The sequence below is a fragment of the Bipolaris maydis genome (assembly GCF_028858645.1).
Source record: "Bipolaris maydis strain C4 unplaced genomic scaffold PSV08scaffold_2, whole genome shotgun sequence".
NCBI classification, from domain to species: domain Eukaryota; kingdom Fungi; phylum Ascomycota; class Dothideomycetes; order Pleosporales; family Pleosporaceae; genus Bipolaris; species Bipolaris maydis.
Genome location: NW_027093858.1, coordinates 3,055,531 through 3,074,238, shown reverse-complemented (window position 1 = coordinate 3,074,238; position 18,708 = coordinate 3,055,531). Strand labels below are relative to the sequence as shown.

The following is an 18,708-nucleotide window of genomic DNA, read 5'->3' as shown; positions in this document are numbered from 1 at the left end:
ATCTGAAGCTTACATCTTCCGCCCAGAGCGTTGACTGCACTTGAAAAGGAAGGTGTTCGTTTTACGTTGATCAAGAAATACTTGTGGCTAGAATGCCATACATCGTGAATTTCTCGGCTGCAATCAGGTGGCGGGACAAGTTGCACTCTTGCATCGGAACGGCACATGCAATTGGATCTTCTGCGCTTGGCTCAGCACTGCAGCATTTGCCAAGGGCGGACACCCGTTATCCAAGATTGCTCGGCACCAATCACACACACAACGTCGCATGCTCGGATTGAAGGATCGTTGTGGAGAGACTATCTTGCTCTCTGTGTTGATGCTTATCTCTGGGCGTTCGACATGTCGGACTACTTCTTCTGTGCCCAGATACATATCGTTGACGGCTTTGCTGAATGAGGCAGCTCACAAGGCGAAAGAATTGTGTCGCAAGGACCTAGATAAATAGTTTGGACGGGCCCCTTATGCAAGGCTCAGGTCCGTTCGTTCAACACTCGTCACAATGTCGACTGGTGCCAATCTAGAGATTGCGGATGCCGCTCTAGCAGCCACCCCCGCCGTTCAGAATGATGTGAGAGCAAGTGCAAGTTTTGAGAAGAAAGACAGCTTTGTGAAAACTTCTGAGAGTCTTCGCGGTCCTAATGGCGAGGAGTATCCTACTGACGAGGAGTGGGCAACACTTCGCCGCGTGTATGGAAAGGTCAGCTGGATGAGTAAGCGCACTACCTGAATATCTTTCTGTGTCATTTGAATTAATTTCTAACTCCACGGATAGTTTACGTCATCGGAGTTGTCGAAATGTGTGAGCGTTTTGCATACTACGGAACAACCGCAGTGTTTGTGAATTTCATTCAGCAGCCACTGCCTACCACTGGACCATTCCCGGAAGCTGGAGCCGCTGGTGATGGCCAGCCCGGAGCATTGGGAATGGGCCAGCGTGCCAGTACGGGTCTGACTCAATTCAACACCTTCTTTTCGTACATCATGCCTTTAGTCGGTAAGAATTTCCCTTCAAAACTCGCCATATCTATGCTGAATACGCTGTCTAGGTGGTTGGCTAGCAGATGAGTACTTGGGCAAGTTCAAGACCATTTACGTGGCTATTTGCGTTGCCACGCTGGGACACATCTTAATCATCATTGCCGCCATACCTCAAGTCATGGGACCAAACCCGAATGGAGCTCTTGCCTCGTTCATCCTGGGTCTGATTCTATTTGGTGCAGGTGTTGGATTGTTCAAATGCTGCATCTCGCCACTCATTGCGGAGCAATATGAGGCTAGTCACCCGAGAGCGACTATACGCGTTGAGCCGAACGGAGAACGCGTTATTGTCGACCCCGGAATTACCTACTCCAGAATTTATATGCGCTATTATCTTTTGATTAATGTGGGAGCATTGGTTGGTCAAGTCTCTATGGGTAAGTTGATTTTGACAAAGGCAATAAAATAGCTGCTAACCTTCCTCTCAGTTTACGCCGAGAAATACGTCGGATTCTGGCTTTCATTCACACTTCCAACTATTCTCTTTGCCTTCTGCCCACTCTTGATGGTCGTATTCAGCAAGCACTATGTCAAGAAGCCGCCACAGGGCGACGTACTCCTCAAGTCCTTGAGAGTGTACGGATTGGTCTTGAAAGGCCGTTTCTCAATAAACCCAATGGACACATGGAGGAACTTCTCGGACCCGAATATTTGGGAGAGCGCGAAGCCGAGCAAGATGGCCAATAAGCCATCGTGGATGACGTTTGATGATGCGTGGGTTGAAGAGGTCCGACGTGGTATCAAGGCCTGCGAAGTGTTCCTCTGGCTGCCCATCTTTTGGTTGCCTTATAGTCAAATGTTCGTCCAAGTGCCATTAAACCATTTATGACACAAGCTGACTCTGATCTTCGTAATCTAGGACAAGCAATCTGGTCTCCCAAGCATCGACCATGAAGCTCAACGGCGTACCAAACGACATCGTCCATAATCTAAACCCCTTCACTCTTCTAATTTTCATTCCAATCTTCGACAAGATCATCTACCCCAAGCTGGCACATTGGGGCATCAAATTCTCGCCCTTGAAGAAAATCCAAGCTGGTTTCGTTTGCGCGCTGCTTTCCATGGTGGTCGCTGCAGTCATCCAACACTTCATCTACGAAAAGTCTCCATGTGGCAAATATGCAGGCAGTTGTGACGTACCCCCAGACCTATCGGTATGGACTCAAGTCCCTGCATACGTCCTCATTGCGTTTTCGGAAATTTTTGCCTCGATTACCGGATTGGAATACGCGTACACCAAGGCACCCAGAAACATGCGATCATTCGTGACGGGTATGTTCTGGTTCACTCACGCATTCTCATCTGCCATTGCGCAGGCCTTTGTGCCTTTGGCTGACGATCCGCTGCTGGTGTGGTTGTACACGGGTATTGCCATTCTAACATTGCTTGGTTATATTGGGTTTACTTGGACATTTAGATCGCTGGACAAGGAAGATGAGAGCCTCGATAAGCTTCCTGAAGGCGAGTACCAGTCTAACGCAGAATTCAAGGCGGAGAAGACTGCGGATGCGGAGAGGGCTTAGCTGGAGATTCTTGGGCTCTGGTAAGGGGTTTGCGTTGACTGATCGGGTATTGAGTTAGTATTGATTAATTCCACGGGAATCCTTGGCTACAAATTTCTGGCCAAGTCGTATTTACTTATACCTACATATTCATCCTTTCTATGGTTGATGTGTGGCGGCCAACCATCAAGGATGCAAAGTCTTTTTAGTGCCCCACATGCTCTCATTCTTCTTTCTCATGACCGTAACCGTTCACACAAGTAGTGGCCATGCGGCTTGAAATAATACCCACTGAAATATTCCCGGGAATAAGCTATAACCGACACTAATTCTGTCCTCTCCCACACGTGTGGCCTCTTCCGAGGAAACCATGCACTCATCGTCATACGTGGGTCCAAGCTTCAACCCACAAGCCACAAAAACCCATAATTCCAGGACCCGCAATGCTATCCTGCTATCACCACTTTTCCGATAAGGATCCATTTTTAAGCGCAAGCGCGTACATATTGTCATGAAGACGGAGCGGTGGGTAAAGCCTCCAAGGGGGTGGTCTCGGATACACCACGGAGTTTCGATTTTTTCTCGGGGGACTGAAGGTAGAGTGGAGAATACATAGCAATGAATCTTTTTTCCAAATAATTATAAAAAGACTCTTGCTCGTTTCGTTCCTTTCATGTTGAGAGTTTTGAGAAGTTTTTTTTTCCGCCATGGCATTCTTCCTCCAACGCCGAGCCATCCAGCAACATGTCAAACAAGAACTCTCCCGTATAACCGACTCCCCTGACGAATTTTCCAGATACACTCCTCGGAAGCCAGAAGAACAAGAAGCGCAGGAATCCGGAGATGACGAAGCAAAAGGTGAACCGTTCACGCAGATACCGGGTATCATGTTGATGCAAGATTCCAATGGGAAAGTGTATTACCAGGTTGGTTGGGCTGGTCCTGATGACCCATTGAATCCAAAGAAATGGTCTACGATTCACCGTGTGGGCGCTACCATGCTTGTTTGCCTCGTCGCATTTGTGGCAACCATCGCTTCCTCAATCGACTCCGCTGTCTTGACGAGTGCGACTGCTGAACTTGGGGTCTCGGAGGTGGCGGAATCGCTGGCTACTGCGCTGTTTTTAGTTGGAATGGGATTGGGAGCATTACTGCTTAGCCCGCTTTCTGAGCTCCTGGGACGGTATCTCGTTTACCTTGTTTCGCTATTCATTTTTGGATGCTGGATCCTGGGCGCAGCTTTGGCGCCGAACTTTGGCGCTCAGCTTGTTTTCCGGTTTCTGGCTGGATTCTCCGCCAGTGCTCCGCTCACGGTGGCTGGTGGGACGGTAGGAGACATGTGGGATCCAGTCGAAAAGACGTTTGCGCTTCCGTTGTACGCCATTCCCGCATTTGGCGGACCAGTTTTTGGTAAGTCCTCAATACTGATGTCTAATTCACAGAGTTTACCTTAGAAACTTTACTAACACGATTGATAAATAGGACCAGTCATAGGTGCCTATGTTGGCTACGACCCATCTGTCGATTGGAGATGGGCTGAGTGGATAACACTGATCTTGGTCGGCGCAACGTTCATCCTTATCCTACTTCTCAAAAAAGAATCCTTCGCCCCACGAATCCTGCATTACAAAGCAGCTTGCTTCCGCAAGCTTACAGGAAATGAACGCTTCTTAACAGCAGCAGAAGCCTCACATGCCTCGCTAGGCGAGCTAATGTCCAAGAGCTTCTTGCGGCCATTTTTTCTCTCCACACAACCAATCGTTGTAGCATTCACCTTATACTTGACGATTGTGTACATAATCTTGTTCACTTTCCTGGATGGGTATTTATCTCCTGAGACTTCCCCCAGGAGTTTTGAGTAACGCTAACCTCTCATAGTTACCCCTTCATCTTCGCAGAAACTTACGGCATTAACGAAGGTCTCTCCAACATCTGCTTCATGGGCCTCTTTATCGGAATCATGCTTTCGGCAATCCTAGTCCCACTTGCCTACCGCCGGACCCTCCAACAACTCAAAAGCGATGGAGACGACGGATCTGGCAAACTGGTCCACCGAGAATCGAGATTATTCTTTGCCATGGTGGGCGCACCTGCACTACCCATCGGCCTCTTCTGGATGGGCTGGACTGACTACGTAAGCACCACCGTATTTCACCCTTTATAGCATTTCTAACTATCAAATTAGAATTCCATCTCGATATGGTCGCCCCTAGCCGCATCAGTTCTCGTCGGATTCAGCAACATTTGCATCTTCATGTCTGCTTACATGTACATCATTGATAGCTACGAAGCCTACGCTGCCTCAGCACTTACCTTCAATGCGCTCACCAGGTACATTGCAGCGGGAGGTATGACTGTGGTCGGTATACCAATGTATAGGAGCCTAGAAACGCACTGGACTTTGACGTTGCTGGGGTGTCTTGGGGTGCTCACTGTGCCTATTCCGTATGTGCTCTACCGGTATGGACCGAGTCTGAGGAGGCGTAGTCAATGGGCTGTTTAAGAAAGTGTATTGGTGAATTCGACTATCTGTTTCTTTTGGAAATTTAACAATTGAGGATTTTATTACCAACTGTGAATGAGTGGTTAAACTGCACGGGCAAAGGATAACACGGCCCGCACCAACACCAACATCTTCACATTTCCACGGCTCAATCACGTACGATCACGGAAACTCGTTCGATCTTCTCTATTTAAGCAGTTTACCGGTGAGTTAGTAGTCAGGCGGGTGACCACTGGCGAATCCTCGCTGTCGTATGTTTTTGTCGATTGTTTTTGATCTCTGAAGAGGCGCATACAAGGAACTCGTACTAACATCCGTCTTTTTGTTGCAAGTAGATGCTCAGAGGTATGCTGGGTGTTAGAAATAGGTTGTAAAGACTGATGATCCGTTCATTTCATTGATTCGGGTATCCATAACGACAATGCCTACTTCTTTTGATCCACTACAAGGCGCCCTGATACGACTAATCCAATTGCGCTACAATAAAACTCCAGACGCCCCTGGTTCTTCTATTACAGAAAATACTCAGCGGCCGCATTGTGCGACCTGTGCACAACGTCGTTTGCGAGTAGGCCACCCATCAACCCCAAGTCCCTGATTTGTGCCTTCTCCACGGCAGTATCCATTTCTTGCCCGTCCTAGAGGAAGTAATCCGCGACGGGCTTCTTTGCCGGCATACCTCTCGAGTCTTGGGGCGCGGCTTCAAAAACGCGGTATCTTCGTCCTGGGCCATCTCTGTTCTTCTGGAAGTTGTCGTTGAGCATATTGCTTAAGCGCCTCTCGCCATTGGGCCCAGCATTGGAGCCGAGAACCCAGCCTCCGCCACCGCCACCTCTATCTCCGTTTGATCTCCTCTGGTAGCCGGCGTTGGAACCGTCCTCGCCTAGCTCAAGGATGGCAGCTACATTACCGCAACGGTAGCAGTAGTTGGGTGCTGACCAAACCGTTACAATGGTTGAGTCAAACATCTCCTTGAATCCCTCCATGACAAGTTGGTGGGCTCTTGCGATAAGACTAAGGTCGTTCTTGTGGTTAAATGTCTTGACGATGTCTGCGCCAAACAAGAAACCTGCACCACGCGGTGATAGACCCCAACCATCTATCTCGTCAGGATCAGACCAAAGAAGGTCGCACATGGCCCCCTCGTGGGGCACTTCCTGCTTTCGGTCAAGTAGTCGGATCTTATCGACCGAGTCAACGAGGGGCGACAGACCGCCGTGTACACAGAGGATAGCACCTGTATCGTTGCGCGCCGAACCATTGGCCGAGGACGTTGCGCCTGTGCCTGCCGGGCCAACGCGTCCGGGGGTTTGAGAGACGGGCGACGATGAACCCAAGTTCCCGCTCATTTGCGACGCAGCGCTCGAGTGGGAGTCTGAGTTGCGAGCATAGCGGTACATGACCTCGCCGCTTGCGTTCAAAGTCTCAATCTCGATATCCTGGTCAATGTCGGGCATGTTTTCCGCGTTGCTGGACTCTGCAATGGGTCCATCGGTGGCTTGGAGGGACGTCGCAGCGCCTTGGACTAGAGCTCCAAGAGCGAGGTAGTCGAAGACTTCACAGCAGTATCTATTACACGTCAACTGCTATTCTAGCAAAGTTTTAGCTTGGCGCCGTACCTCCAGACGTTTGCGCTTCCATATTTCCGCAGGCACTCATCATAGAAACCATAAACTGTAGTTATTTGTCTTGATTCATGGTTGCCTCTAATGAGCGTTATTCGATCTGGATGTCGGACTTTGAGGCATAGAAGCAGGAGGAAGGATTCGAGGGAGTAAAAGCCGCGGTCGACAAAGTCACCTGCAAGTTGGTCAGTTAAGGTATTGTCGGTGCCATAGATAGCGCTCGTCCGTACCCATGAAGAGATAGTTTGTGTCTGGGACATCTCCACCAACACGGAATAACTCCATGAGATCGTGAAACTGTCCGTGGATATCACCGCATATCTGTTGACATGATAAGGTTAGCTGTGCCAAAGGAAGAGTCAACAAGCTGCCTACCGTAACTGGCGCATCAACTGCCACTACGTTGCCCTCTTCAATTAGCAACTCACGTGCTTTATAACATAGCTCTCGCACTTGGTTCTCGGGAATAGGACGACATGCACGGAGCTGCTGAATGGCCCTGTAATCGCCGTCAGTGCCGTACTTTGCGTACACATGTCGAGACTCAGTGGCTGGTCGTACTTGTCGAGGTCGCTACCGCCAGCGCTCATGGTGACGGCTCTGCGCTATGAGCGCACGCAAGGGTATTTTGAGAAGCGAATGTAGAGATATTGGGACAATGGGCGCAACGTGTGGGTGTCTGCAAAGCTATATATCTCGAAGAATTCAGTGGGGGCGGGTGCTATCGCTGGTGGCGGAACGCGTGCGGCGCGTGGTTGTCGTGCAGCCAAGAGGATCAGTCGGTGCTAGAGATGCTCTTGTAGGCTTCTTCGTGTAAGAATGGTACTCGTATGTCGATTTGAAGTTGTTTAGTAGCTGTGTAGGCGCATAATGGTGGGTTGGTGGTATCGTGTATAAGATCCACAGCGGGCGTTCCGACATGCAGGGATCAGCGTTGAGCCGAGCAGCTAGTAGCTCGGCCTTGGACCTTCCCTCCACCAAAAGTCATTTATCACTAGCAACCCCGCGCCCACCACTCCCCCGACGTCTACGCTTGCTCGAGGCACTTCAATTAGCCTCGTGCCATCTCTCTCGCTGCTGGTCAATTACTACGACACCGTTGACAGCCCACCAAGCCCCTCAATGCCTCTGAAATCCGCTCTCTAATTTGCACACCACCCACCAAACATGCCTCCTCACCTTCACCCACGGTCGCGCATGACGACTTCGCTCTTTACATCCACTCTGATGATTTCATTCCTCGTCGTCGCTGCCCCACACATCTTGCCATGTCCTGTCGATCCGCGCACACTTGCCGACTCAGCAGATCCCACAGGAGAAAATAGAAGGCGGCGGAGAAGGAGAATATCCGATGGCGAGATTAATGAAGACTACTTGAGCGAAGAAAGGAGGAGGAGGCAGCTGATTGAGGAGAAGCTGGCGGCCAAGCGCGAATGTCCCGTCCCTAAGCCTGGCGGGCTGATTGGCCAGGTCTTGGGCGTCCACGAGGAAGACCAGAAAGAACAACAGCCGTCCATTGTACAGAGAGTAGAGAAGGCGATATGCAGGCCGTGGGGGAAGACTGGAGAGCAATAACGGATCTGGAGAGGAAAAGCAATACACCGGATTGGGCATGTCAATGCGTCATCAGAGCGGAGTGTGAAGGAATTAGTGAATGTCGCATACTTCGCTCAATGACTAATTATACCACTGCAAGTTATGTGCAGAAATCACGAAAAAAAATACAAAAAACGGATGCATTACAATGTATATTAGAGGATATTAGACCCTATTACATGTCAACCCAACGCAGATTCGCGTACGGAGACTACTTGACTAGTGTGCACGATTCTTGGAAGAGCACGTTAATCACTAGATGTACATTCAACGACAACGCTTGCACCGAGACTGAGGCCCAGCACGCGGACACCACATGGCAGTGCATGACAGAGGAAACGTGATGGCGCGTCGCATAGCGTGAACGCACTACGTCATCAGAGACAGACGACAACAACTTACCAACAACTGTTTCAACTCTCCCATGGCCGTCTACATATTCCCAAAAGACTAAAATCCCGGCCAAATATATACCCAAAATGCCCACTGAACCACTTACCAAAGCCCAACGCATGACCTACCGCATCGGCCGTGGCGAAACCGGCGTCTTAACCTTCGAGCCCTACAAATCCTCTATCCTTCCCCTCTGGCGCTTCAAAACCCCTTCCATCGCACGCCAATCCTCATCCGCAATCTACACCAAGTTCCTACATTACAACGACGAAGATGACTTCATCGGCATGGACATGGCGCGCAAGTTCTTGCAAATGGGTATGACGCGTGCGAAGAGGTATGCGAATCATGCTGGAGGTAGGAAGTATGATAAGAAGACGGGAAGGGAGCTGGAGAAGAGCACGGGACATGTGGGCATGAAGGAGAAGTTGGAGGCGAGTGAGGTGTTTAGGGAGGTGTGGGAGAGGGCAAAGGCACATGAGGGATATCGGGTGAAGAAGGAGGCGTTTTTGAAGGAGCAGAAGGAGTGGGATAGGGAGAGGAAGAGAGAGATGAGGGAGTGAGGGGTTGCTTCCAATGTTGTACGTGCCTATTGGGTTCTTTTGTATTCATGGAACGATGAGTTGGCGTTGGATGACACAACTGATGAGCTACTATTTTTGTATACCCTAAATTTGCCAGAGATTTGACATATTCATGTTGCATATTAGTCAAGTCAGCATTCACATTATATATTAAATTGTTTGTGTAATCTGGAATCTGGAATGTGGTTATGTTGGAAAAAGTCTTTCTTGCATCTACTCCATGCAGCGTAAACAAAAACGAGTGGAAAGAACACAACAACGCGCAGCAATCATCACCGTACCAAAGTCAACCAAATACGATGGAGAATCTACAACCTCATTTCCTCGCTTCCAATGACACGGTAAAAGAAACTCGACGCGTATAGACCTACCACACCCGCGTACAGAAATTCCAGCGACAAATCAACTACTCACACATTCAATCTATACGATACTAAAGTCAAAGCGAAGACCCCAAGAACACCACTCAAGTCCAGCAAACACCTGCCCAAAGCTCTCATACGACCATATCGATCTAAGCTCAAGCAGCTCAAAGCCCATTTACAACAACAATGCACCGCCGTCCCCATAGATAACCAGCACCAGCACTGGCATCACCATTCAGTCCCAAACATTGCAGCACGAGAAGCTCCTCCATGTCTACTACGTGTCCCTGCTCAGTCCCTCATACTCACTGAGAAAACCAACCCCCTTTTACCACCATCTCCCATCTCATCCCCCTACATCCATCCCGTCGCCCTATCACACAACAAGACGTTTCCCCCCCCCCCTTTTCTCACGATACACAAGAAATCAACAAGAACAAACCAGCCAGACACTCAGAGACAAACTCAGAGACAGTAAGAGATAAGAAGAAGAGAAAAAAAAAGGGGGGGGGGTTCTGGGAAGGACGTCAATGCACCGCATTACCGCTTTCTGTCACAAATTAAACCCATCACACGTCCTTGAATCATTGTTTATTAACATCATCCGCATATACTATAGCTCCGTAAATCACGGGTTTACATCATAACAGTAATGTAACTAAGTAACGATGGGGGGGGGGGGGAGATGAGAAGGTGAAGGTGGTACTAAGTGCTAAGGAGATGGAGAAGGCATGTGATAAGAGTTGGAGACGAATAGCAATGGAGATGGAGAAAAAAAAGCGATGATGGAAAAGTTGGAAAAAACATAGAAATAGAGCAAGGAGATGAGGAAGAGTAAAATTATCGGTTGGGGGAAATTTCCGATTACGGTAATGTGGTGGTGGTGATGGTGGTGGGGGCCCTATGTGTGGATGATATTGAAATTTAATATGTGATTGGTGGGTAGGTGTGCCGAGGAGAAGAAAAAATAGACAAAGATTGCTTCATTTGTATACAGAAATAGGGTTTGTTTGATCCGATGGTTTGATGTAATTAACTGGGTACAATATGAGTTCCTGAAAGGGGGTGAGTAGAATGATCATGTCAAGGCGGGTAAGTGGTGTTGTTAGTTAGTGCATAGTACAACTCGAATCCCTGAACCCTTTTTGATCACCGCCCTCCCTCCCTCCCTTCGCTTCCACCCTCCCTCCCTCCCTTCGCTTCCACCCTCCCTCCCTCCCTTCGCTTCCACCCTCCCCATGACTTGAGGGCCTATGCCAAAAAAGACACCAAATGAGGTGATTAAGCTCCGACCCTTGTCTTCCCACCCGTCGCCCATGTCACTGGGAAATGAACAGCTTTTGCGTGGCGATCGCGTTACAACATCCTCGTGTCCATCCTTGCACGCTTCTTTTTTTCTTTCCCCCTTTGGCCAAGCAAAAAAGTGGGTTCTGGGAATATTTTGTGGGGCTCTATGTGAAACACACGTTTTTTCCTAATTGACCGAATGACGTAGATAATCCTGAAAGTAGGTCAGCAATGAAAAGGAAAAATCATATTTCTGTGCTATCGTGTGTGATGATATCATCCGTCGGTCAGGCCACGCAATGCAATTAACCAAGCAAGTGCTGCACATGAGAGTGAACAACCTCGCAACAAGCCAAGGAAGCCCTGAAAAATGTCGCGGGAAGAAGGCGTTCAGGAAATTACGTCTCTGCCATTGGGCCCTGATGCAGCGCAAACCGAGAACATGTGGGGTAGCATCATTATTGATAGGGCGGGAGAGCACGCCAAAAAAGGGGCAGGAGCAGCGAGGTGAATGGGCACCGTGCACCAAAGACGCAAGTCGCTATTCCTCCGATCATATCCGCGACGAAATCTCCGCGCTATAGAGACAACATCCCTGGAGCCACCAAAGTGTTAGCATAAAGTGGCCTTAGAAGCCGCTGAGCCGAAGGCGTGTGCGTCCGAAGCCGGTGCAAGACTATACAAGACTTGGTGCCAATCGTCAACGACTTTACCGCATGGAGGCATCCCATGTGTTCCGATATGTTTCATGATTTGTACATGCTATTCGCGTGTCGTTATCGGCTGACAAACTAGTCGAGGTGATGGTGCTGGGTTGGCGCGTTCGTGGGCTGAGAAGACTGCTTGTGGGGGTGTCCACTCTATCTGTTGAGTACGAGCAGTGTTAGTGCAATGGCTTCAAAGCTGATAATGGCAAGCAAACGGGGGCATTGGTGATACGATGGATTCTTTCACATGTTGGCAATGTGAGTGCTTCATCGAGTCTTGGATTGTAGTGCGAAAAGCGTAGTCGAGTAGTCTTTTCGCAAGTACGTCGCGTTCTTTTCAAGCCTATCCAGTGGCTAGTCGATCTGCAATCTATGCCTGCTCCTTGAGCTTCTCTTCAATCTCTTCCAGGTCCTCAGCACTATCGATTTCAATGATGCGGCCAACTTCACTTGTGTTCCGCATGAGCTCCTTTGCACCCGCGTACAGCATCTTGACCTCGCTGTTGCACGTTATGGGGAGGTAGTAGAGCATGACATAAGGCACGGACAATCGCCCAGAGTTCTGTTTGTCTCAGTGGTTTATTTCAGTGAGTCATGTTGATGGTAGGCGTACGAGTGTCAACGGGTAGCTTAGGAGCACGAATCGGGGAGCATGGTCGGGAAGCTCGTCTGCAAGGGACTGGACGTCTGAATAGACCTCGCCATCTACCGGTCGTATCTCGAGCGTCTTCTTATCGATCTCGTCTGGCGCGCAGAGGCGTCAGCGCCATTGTATGGTATAACAAGCCCGTGTGGCGGCCTCGGTAGTAGTGCTCTGCGGCAAGGCACTTGTAGTAGACATGATGGAAAGGTCACTTGAGCATACAGATGACAGCTTGCGGGTCTTTGGCTCGGCTTGTGCCGAGTCGGAATTTTCGTAGCTTGGTCTTGGTCTCGTCTGAGAAGGTGTAGAGTCGTGCTTCCGAAGACTGGCCGAATGATTAGTAGAGTGTCTAGTCTGGTGGCATGTGTAGCGGCAAGAGCACTTACCATGATGTTTCACGATAAGCGGGAAGAATGCTAGAGTTTGGTAATGTTTGTAGGTGGTGTGAGACTGATGGTGGCCCTTGTTGGTGGGGTAGGGCGGGGGGGATCGGAGAACGGCGCTAGTTGAGTAGCTCCATGTAGCCATCATGTCCATCATGCACCTTGCCTTTTGCTCGAGTTCTTCTTTCTCATGCACCTCGCTGTTTTAGACTTTGCTGAGTCGAGGCCTGTTGATTGATTCATGTTTGGACGACTCAATCAGGTTGCTAGACAACTGTCTCGTCCATTGCCCAACTTTGCGCACCGGCCTGCGGCTTCTTTTGGCCAATCGATAACGTCATCAGTTATGGCTGCACCGCAGCAAAAGAGTCTAATCCACACGGCGGGATGCCTGATCATAGGAGACGAAGTGCTGGGAGGAAAGGTTTGTAGAGGGCGCGCTATATTCATGGTTCGCAGCAGCTGACGTGAAACCTAGACTGTCGATACAAACTCGGTATGCTAGGGCGGATCGACGCGGTGACATTGCGGCTAATGTTGTTCAGGCATATTTTGCAAAGTGGTGTTTCTCGCTGGGGATCAATCTGCGCAGAGTTGAGGTGATTGCGGATGACGAGGGCGAGATTGTTGAGGCAGTCCGACGCATGTCGAAGAACTATGATATGGTGGTGACGAGCGGTGGCATTGGACCCACGTGAGTTGAAAGCGCCCTCGCTACGCCATGCAGCCACTGGGCTAATGAGGGTCCAGTCACGACGACATAACCTACCAATCGATAGCGAAGGCGTTTGGTTTGCAGTTGAAGCTGCACGAACCGGCGTTTGAGCGGATGAAGCGTCTTTCGAAGCCGCACAAGTCACAGCCCGGCTTTGACTGGAACGTGGATTCGCCTGCGCTGACGGCTAAGAAGCGCATGGTTGAGCTGCCGATTGACGAGTCGTTGGCGGACGAAGATCAAGTAGTCTTTATCGATGATTCGCTGTGGGTGCCAGTTAGCGTGGTCAATGGCAATGTCCACATTCTGCCTGGTGTGCCACGACTTTTTGAAGCTTTGTTGGACGGACTGAAGCCCCGCATCCTGCCGCGCTTGACGGACCCGGAGGGCAAAGGGGTATTGCGCATTCTGATTTCGACGCCACTGGCTGAAAGCAGCGTTGCGGGATACCTGACAGAACTTGCAGCGAGGGCGGAGCCAAGGGGAGTCAAGGTTGGCAGCTATCCGAGATGGGGCAAGGATCGCAACACAGTGACGCTGGTTGGTCGGGATCGTGAGTTTATGGAGAGCCTGGTGCCTGAGGTGGAAAAGGCAGTGGAGGGGAGGCGGGTCAGTGTAGAGGGCGAGGATGACGGCGAAACGTCGGACAAGGATTCGTAGACAGTGATGTGGTGCATGGTAGGCAAAGTGTACTATCTAAGTAAATACATGGTATGTAAATAGTGTGTATGTGTATATTTATATATAGCGCAACCAAGGAACGGGCTGATGCAGGGACGTGTGGAGGAATGTTAAGTAATAGTAGTAGTAGTAGTAGTAGTAGTAGTAGTAGTAGTAGTAGTAGTAGTAGTAGTAGTAGTAGTAGTAGTAGTAGTAGTAGTAGTAGTAGTAGTAGTAGTAGTAGTAGTAGTAGTAGTAGTAGTAGTAGTAGTAGTAGTAGTGGTGGTGGTGGTGGTGGTAGAACAACTTCTCGAAGACAGATGAAGCCCTGCCCTACCGCCACACACGGGCAGCAGACCCGGCACTGGCACTGGCACTGGCACATGGGGGGACGGGGTGACAAGTAAGGGAGCGAGGGATAGAAGGGGGCAAGGGGGCAAGGGGGCGGATGGCATTACCATGACGAGAAGTGCAGTGTGTATGTATGGAGAATGTTACATGTGTAGTAAAGCATGTGTGTGGTGGGCGGGGCTCACGTGGGCAGCTTGTTTTGGGGCGTGGGTAGTGCTGACTGCCGAGTGGTTGGTTCCTGGCATCCCCGCTCTGCCGCTCCAAGCACTGTGGTACCCGCCGCCGAGGTGCATGGTCGCGCCCGCGGCTATGGGTGCAGAGATGGGGTTGATGGGTGGACATGGACAGAGGCATGTGTGGATGCATGGTGGATGTAGACAGCCGTGGGTGATGCAGTGCAGGTGTGGCAGAGCGACGCGGTCGACATGGTTTGCGGCAGCGCTTGGTGTTTTTCCTGTGGTGCCGAACCACCCCCCCCCCCCCCCCCTGGTGCACAGTAGTGGTTCGCGCGAGGACATTATGGACCCCGTGCCGTATGGTTTTGGGCGCTGGGATCGCATGGAAGCATCGGAGGCAGCCCGTCGATGTGGCGCCTGTATGTCGACGACGCGCCGCTTTTGGCCTCTTTTGCCTGGCTTGCTTTTGGGGCGGCGTGGGCGCGAGGGCGGTAGTGCACAGCGGGTGGTGAGGCGGGCGGGCCAGGGAGTGGTGTGTATGTGCGTGTGTTCACAGGCGGGCCATGGACAGGACGAGGGCTGCCGGCGCTGCATGCAGACGCCGGGCCTACTCGCCTTGCAGCCGGCGCACAAGTAAGGTGGTACATAGTAGTAGAGGCTGGTGGGGACGGGCGACGGGTCCTGTTCATGGGGGCGTCGGCGTCATGGAGCTGGTGGTGGCTCTGGGTGGCTCTGGGTGGCTCTGGGTGGCTCGGGGAGGAGATGGTGGTGTGGGCGGCCGTGGGCGCGCAGGCCAGGCGTCGCGGGCACAGGGCAGCAGCGCTAACGGGCGCGCCAGTCAGAGGGCTGGTGCATGTCCTGTCCTGTCTGCCAAAGCCGCTCCCTTGCTCACGCCGCCCCAGACGGACCTAGTGCGCTGCTCCAGCTGCTCCAGCTGCTCCAGCTGCCCTCACGCCGCCGCTGCTCAAGCTGGTGCGCTGCTCCGCTCGCCTGCTCGCCTGCTCTGCTGCTCACGCTGCCACTAACTACCGCGACCGCGACCGCTGCCTCTGCCCTGCTTCCTCTCTGCCCTGCCCTGCCCGCCCTGCCCTGCCCTGCCCTCCAACCCTGTCCTGCCCAGCCCGCTTCTGCCCAGCTCCGCTCTGTTCTCCTGCTCCTTCTCGGTCGCGACTCCTCTTCCTTCGCTTGCCACCGCCAACCCCCCGGACCACTCCCTCCCTCCCTCTCCCATCCACCACGTCCACCGCGCGTCGTATCGCCACACGTCTGCGTGCCCGTCTCCTCTCGCTTGCATCTCGAGAGCACGTCGCTCTTTGTTTCCGCCTCACCCAGCCCTGGCCCCGTTACCCGTCACTGAGCTCGGCCCCGTACTTGCTAAAATCTAATATACCCATTGCCCGGCGTCCTCAGCATCGTCCGGCATCTCTTCTTCTTCCTTCACAATGGCATCCAAGGTCCGCTGCCCCCTCGCTCCCCCTCCCCCTTTTGCATTCGCGCATCCGCTAACCTGCTCCAGTTTCTTCGAGAATACAAGCTGGTCGTGGTCGGTGGCGGTGGTGTTGGAAAGTCGTGTTTGACCATCCAGCTGATCCAGAGCCACTTCGTTGACGAGTACGATCCAACCATTGAGGGTGAGTGATCAGCCCTGTGCGCCGCCTCCCAAGCCCGACACACACACTAACATGACCAGACTCGTACCGCAAGCAGTGCGTCATCGACGATGAGGTTGCGCTGCTCGATGTGCTCGACACAGCTGGACAGGAGGAGTACTCGGCCATGCGCGAGCAGTACATGCGCACAGGAGAGGGCTTCCTGCTCGTTTACTCGATAACCGACAGGCAAAGCTTCGAGGAGATTATGACATTCCAGCAGCAAATCCTCAGGGTCAAGGACAAGGACTACTTCCCCATGATTGTCGTCGGCAACAAGTGCGATCTCGACGGCGAGAGGCAAGTTTCGACACAAGGTACGCGCCGCCCCGTCTCTCTCTCTCTCTCTCTCTCTCTCTCTCTCTCTCTCTCTCTCTCTCTCTCTCTCTCTTCCCGATATTGTTTCCCCCCTTTAGCTAACCCGCACGTCTGTTCAGAGGGCCAAACTCTGGCGCGAAACTTTGGCTGCAAATTCATCGAGACATCAGCCAAGTCCCGCATCAACGTCGACAACGCCTTCTACGATATTGTACGAGAAATCCGCAGATACAACAAGGAAATGTCATCATACACGGGCCCCTCTAACTCAAACGGCGCCGGCCCCCAGAAGACAACATTCGAGACGGACGAGCAGGCCGAGAAGAAGGGCTGCTGTTGCGCAGTAATGTAAGGTACTTGGAGTCGATTGTCATTGTTGTCGGGTTAGGCTGTGGAGAGATTACCTACACCGCTCGGTTCCGTCGCCCCCGCCCTGGCCATTGGCGGTGCTGCTTGGTCCAGCAGAAGAAAATACGCGAAGCCCAACTATTACGTACTGCCTGATCCGCCGCCGCCCTGGTGGTACTGCCCTTCGATTGTCTCTCCCTTTTGGACACTGTCATTTTTTGGGTTCGCATTACCGACTTTAACGGATTCACGTCTACTGGACGCGCCTCTGAACACCCTCCTCCCTTCTTCTTCTGCTACTACTACCCACTGGTATCGACCGCTTTTCTTCCTTCTTCTTCTTCTCTTCTCTCTCACACATCTTCTTCAACCTTTTGCTGATTGGCGGCGCTCTTGGCATCCGCCTTGAATTTATTTAGACCGACTGTGTTATGGCATTTTGATCGGTACCGTGTATTTCCTATCGGGGGGAGGTGGCCATGTGAGGTACGATGCGGCATGCTTCTGGGAGTCAAAAGATTTGTGCTGTTCCCTTTGACAGACTTTTAGAGTTGTTTAACTTTTTGTTTTTACCTAACTTCTATGAACATAATTCATCTCTACCATGATGCCGCGGGCCTGTCCTGTTCCTGTTGATGTTGGGTTATCGAGCTTAGGCCTCCCCCCCCGGAGCCTCGGCGACTAGGCCTGTCGTGATAGCAAAGATCATCACGCCCTAGGGCCCTATTCACACTGTGATACGAGTCGTGAGTGGAGGAGCGGAGCGTGATTGGCCCTGCATTCTGACATGTCTTGCGCTATTCATGCACGGCCGTTTCAAGACCAACCTGCGAGCAAAAAGAGGGGAAGTTGATCACGAGAATGGCAGCTGAGATTGACAAGACACGGTCAAGTGGCATAGCGCCCCATGGACTACTTCCCGCCTTGGGACACCTTTCTTTTCTCCGCCTACCCTAACGACCACTTGTCGCCGATCTGGGTTTCAAACGTTGGGCCATGGGATTGGATGGGGATAAGAATGGGGGGGGGGAAAGACGCAAGACGCGACTTTGCTGGGACGAGCCCGATGCGCCGTTCTTGCCGTCCGGTAACACGTGCGCAGTTTGTCAATGCAGAGACAACTAAGTAAGTACATACACGCTTGCACAACCAGGAGTAGCCATCCACGCATCCGAGTGTCCGTCTATATCGTACAAACATTTTCGGATGGCATTCTTCTCATGGGAATTTACCTCTTGTTTTCTTTTTCCTTACTTTTTATGCTTACCAAATTCCATTAGCTACATCCAATGGCAATCAAGCCACCACGCCCGGCAATCCCGCCGTCTACCAATTACACATGCAGTGCTTGTAGATTAGCCTATCCGGGCCATGTGCAATACCAGAGGTGAAAAAGCCTACTTACTCATGCTCGCTTCCGCAGCCGATAGAGGACGCGCGGGATGCCCTTCGGTTGGCAGCATGTGTAGACCTCGTGCATGCTTGGCTTGCATTTGCGTCCACCCACTTACATGTCCATGTGTGGAGAGTACTCTAAAAAGTAACTACTAGAGCGCTACTCCTACAGCCTTGACAGCAAGCCTCCCGGCTGCCGCCGCGGCATGTATGCACGTTTCTTTGGTGGGCCTCATCTCTACTCCAGTGGACGCCTTTTGCCTCGTCATTTCCTCTTTGCTCATCCCTGCATTGGCTCTTATCTCCCATATCCCAGCAGCCTGCCCCCATCCCGCCTCGTGCACGTGTGGTGCCTGGGCTGAGCACCTTGGGCCCTCTTTTTTTTTCCTCGCCGATATTTGAACCAATGGATTGGCACATAGAAATCCAGATTGTTGACGATAGAGGAAGTCTCCAATCCTGATGGC

General features: G+C 51.5%; 8 protein-coding genes across 8 annotated transcripts; 6 read left to right on the top strand and 2 right to left on the bottom strand.

Annotated features, from left to right (window-relative positions):
• Positions 1-502: 502 nt before the first annotated feature.
• PSV08DRAFT_399302 (POT family-domain-containing protein) lies at positions 503-2,564 on the top strand (the record flags this gene model as incomplete). The annotated part of the gene is made up of 5 exons (XM_066093575.1): positions 503-713; positions 776-997; positions 1,050-1,418; positions 1,470-1,755; positions 1,901-2,564. The coding sequence occupies 5 exons, from the start codon at positions 503-505 to the stop codon at positions 2,562-2,564; spliced, it is 1,752 nt and encodes a 583-aa protein (XP_065949857.1).
• A 686-nt stretch (positions 2,565-3,250) lies between these two features.
• Positions 3,251-5,107, top strand: PSV08DRAFT_399301 (major facilitator superfamily domain-containing protein; the record flags this gene model as incomplete). Its single annotated transcript, XM_014224720.2, has 4 exons — positions 3,251-3,953; positions 4,026-4,365; positions 4,422-4,677; positions 4,729-5,107. The coding sequence occupies 4 exons, from the start codon at positions 3,251-3,253 to the stop codon at positions 5,044-5,046; spliced, it is 1,617 nt and encodes a 538-aa protein (XP_014080195.2). The 3' UTR covers positions 5,047-5,107.
• A 306-nt stretch (positions 5,108-5,413) lies between these two features.
• PSV08DRAFT_216729 (Metallo-dependent phosphatase-like protein) lies at positions 5,414-7,537 on the bottom strand. The gene is made up of 5 exons (XM_014224719.2): positions 7,233-7,537; positions 7,047-7,170; positions 6,902-6,992; positions 6,666-6,846; positions 5,414-6,615 (listed from the first exon to the last, which is right to left on the bottom strand). The coding sequence occupies exons 1-5, from the start codon at positions 7,259-7,261 to the stop codon at positions 5,685-5,687; spliced, it is 1,356 nt and encodes a 451-aa protein (XP_014080194.1). The 5' UTR covers positions 7,262-7,537; the 3' UTR covers positions 5,414-5,684.
• A 127-nt stretch (positions 7,538-7,664) lies between these two features.
• On the top strand, positions 7,665-8,489 carry PSV08DRAFT_407584 (uncharacterized protein). Its single transcript, XM_014224718.2, has one exon. It carries the CDS (start codon positions 7,839-7,841, stop codon positions 8,244-8,246), a length of 408 nt encoding a protein of 135 aa, XP_014080193.2. The 5' UTR covers positions 7,665-7,838; the 3' UTR covers positions 8,247-8,489.
• A 257-nt stretch (positions 8,490-8,746) lies between these two features.
• PSV08DRAFT_399298 (uncharacterized protein) lies at positions 8,747-9,223 on the top strand (the record flags this gene model as incomplete). Its single annotated transcript, XM_014224717.1, has 1 exon — positions 8,747-9,223. One exon carries the CDS (start codon positions 8,747-8,749, stop codon positions 9,221-9,223), a length of 477 nt encoding a protein of 158 aa, XP_014080192.1.
• A 2,611-nt stretch (positions 9,224-11,834) lies between these two features.
• Positions 11,835-12,656, bottom strand: PSV08DRAFT_195990 (uncharacterized protein). The gene is made up of 4 exons (XM_014224716.1): positions 12,633-12,656; positions 12,469-12,571; positions 12,217-12,347; positions 11,835-12,165 (listed from the first exon to the last, which is right to left on the bottom strand). The coding sequence occupies exons 1-4, from the start codon at positions 12,633-12,635 to the stop codon at positions 11,974-11,976; spliced, it is 429 nt and encodes a 142-aa protein (XP_014080191.1). The 5' UTR covers positions 12,636-12,656; the 3' UTR covers positions 11,835-11,973.
• A 144-nt stretch (positions 12,657-12,800) lies between these two features.
• On the top strand, positions 12,801-14,124 carry PSV08DRAFT_270264 (MoaB/Mog domain-containing protein). Its single transcript, XM_014224715.2, has 4 exons — positions 12,801-13,053; positions 13,108-13,125; positions 13,175-13,323; positions 13,380-14,124. The coding sequence occupies exons 1-4, from the start codon at positions 12,871-12,873 to the stop codon at positions 14,002-14,004; spliced, it is 975 nt and encodes a 324-aa protein (XP_014080190.2). The 5' UTR covers positions 12,801-12,870; the 3' UTR covers positions 14,005-14,124.
• A 1,831-nt stretch (positions 14,125-15,955) lies between these two features.
• PSV08DRAFT_270263 (ras family-domain-containing protein) lies at positions 15,956-16,880 on the top strand (the record flags this gene model as incomplete). The annotated part of the gene is made up of 4 exons (XM_014224714.2): positions 15,956-15,985; positions 16,048-16,162; positions 16,222-16,497; positions 16,618-16,880. Coding segments are annotated over exons 1-4 (631 nt in total), but the record flags the coding sequence as incomplete, so codon positions are not given.
• Between the last annotated feature and the right edge of the window lie 1,828 nt (positions 16,881-18,708).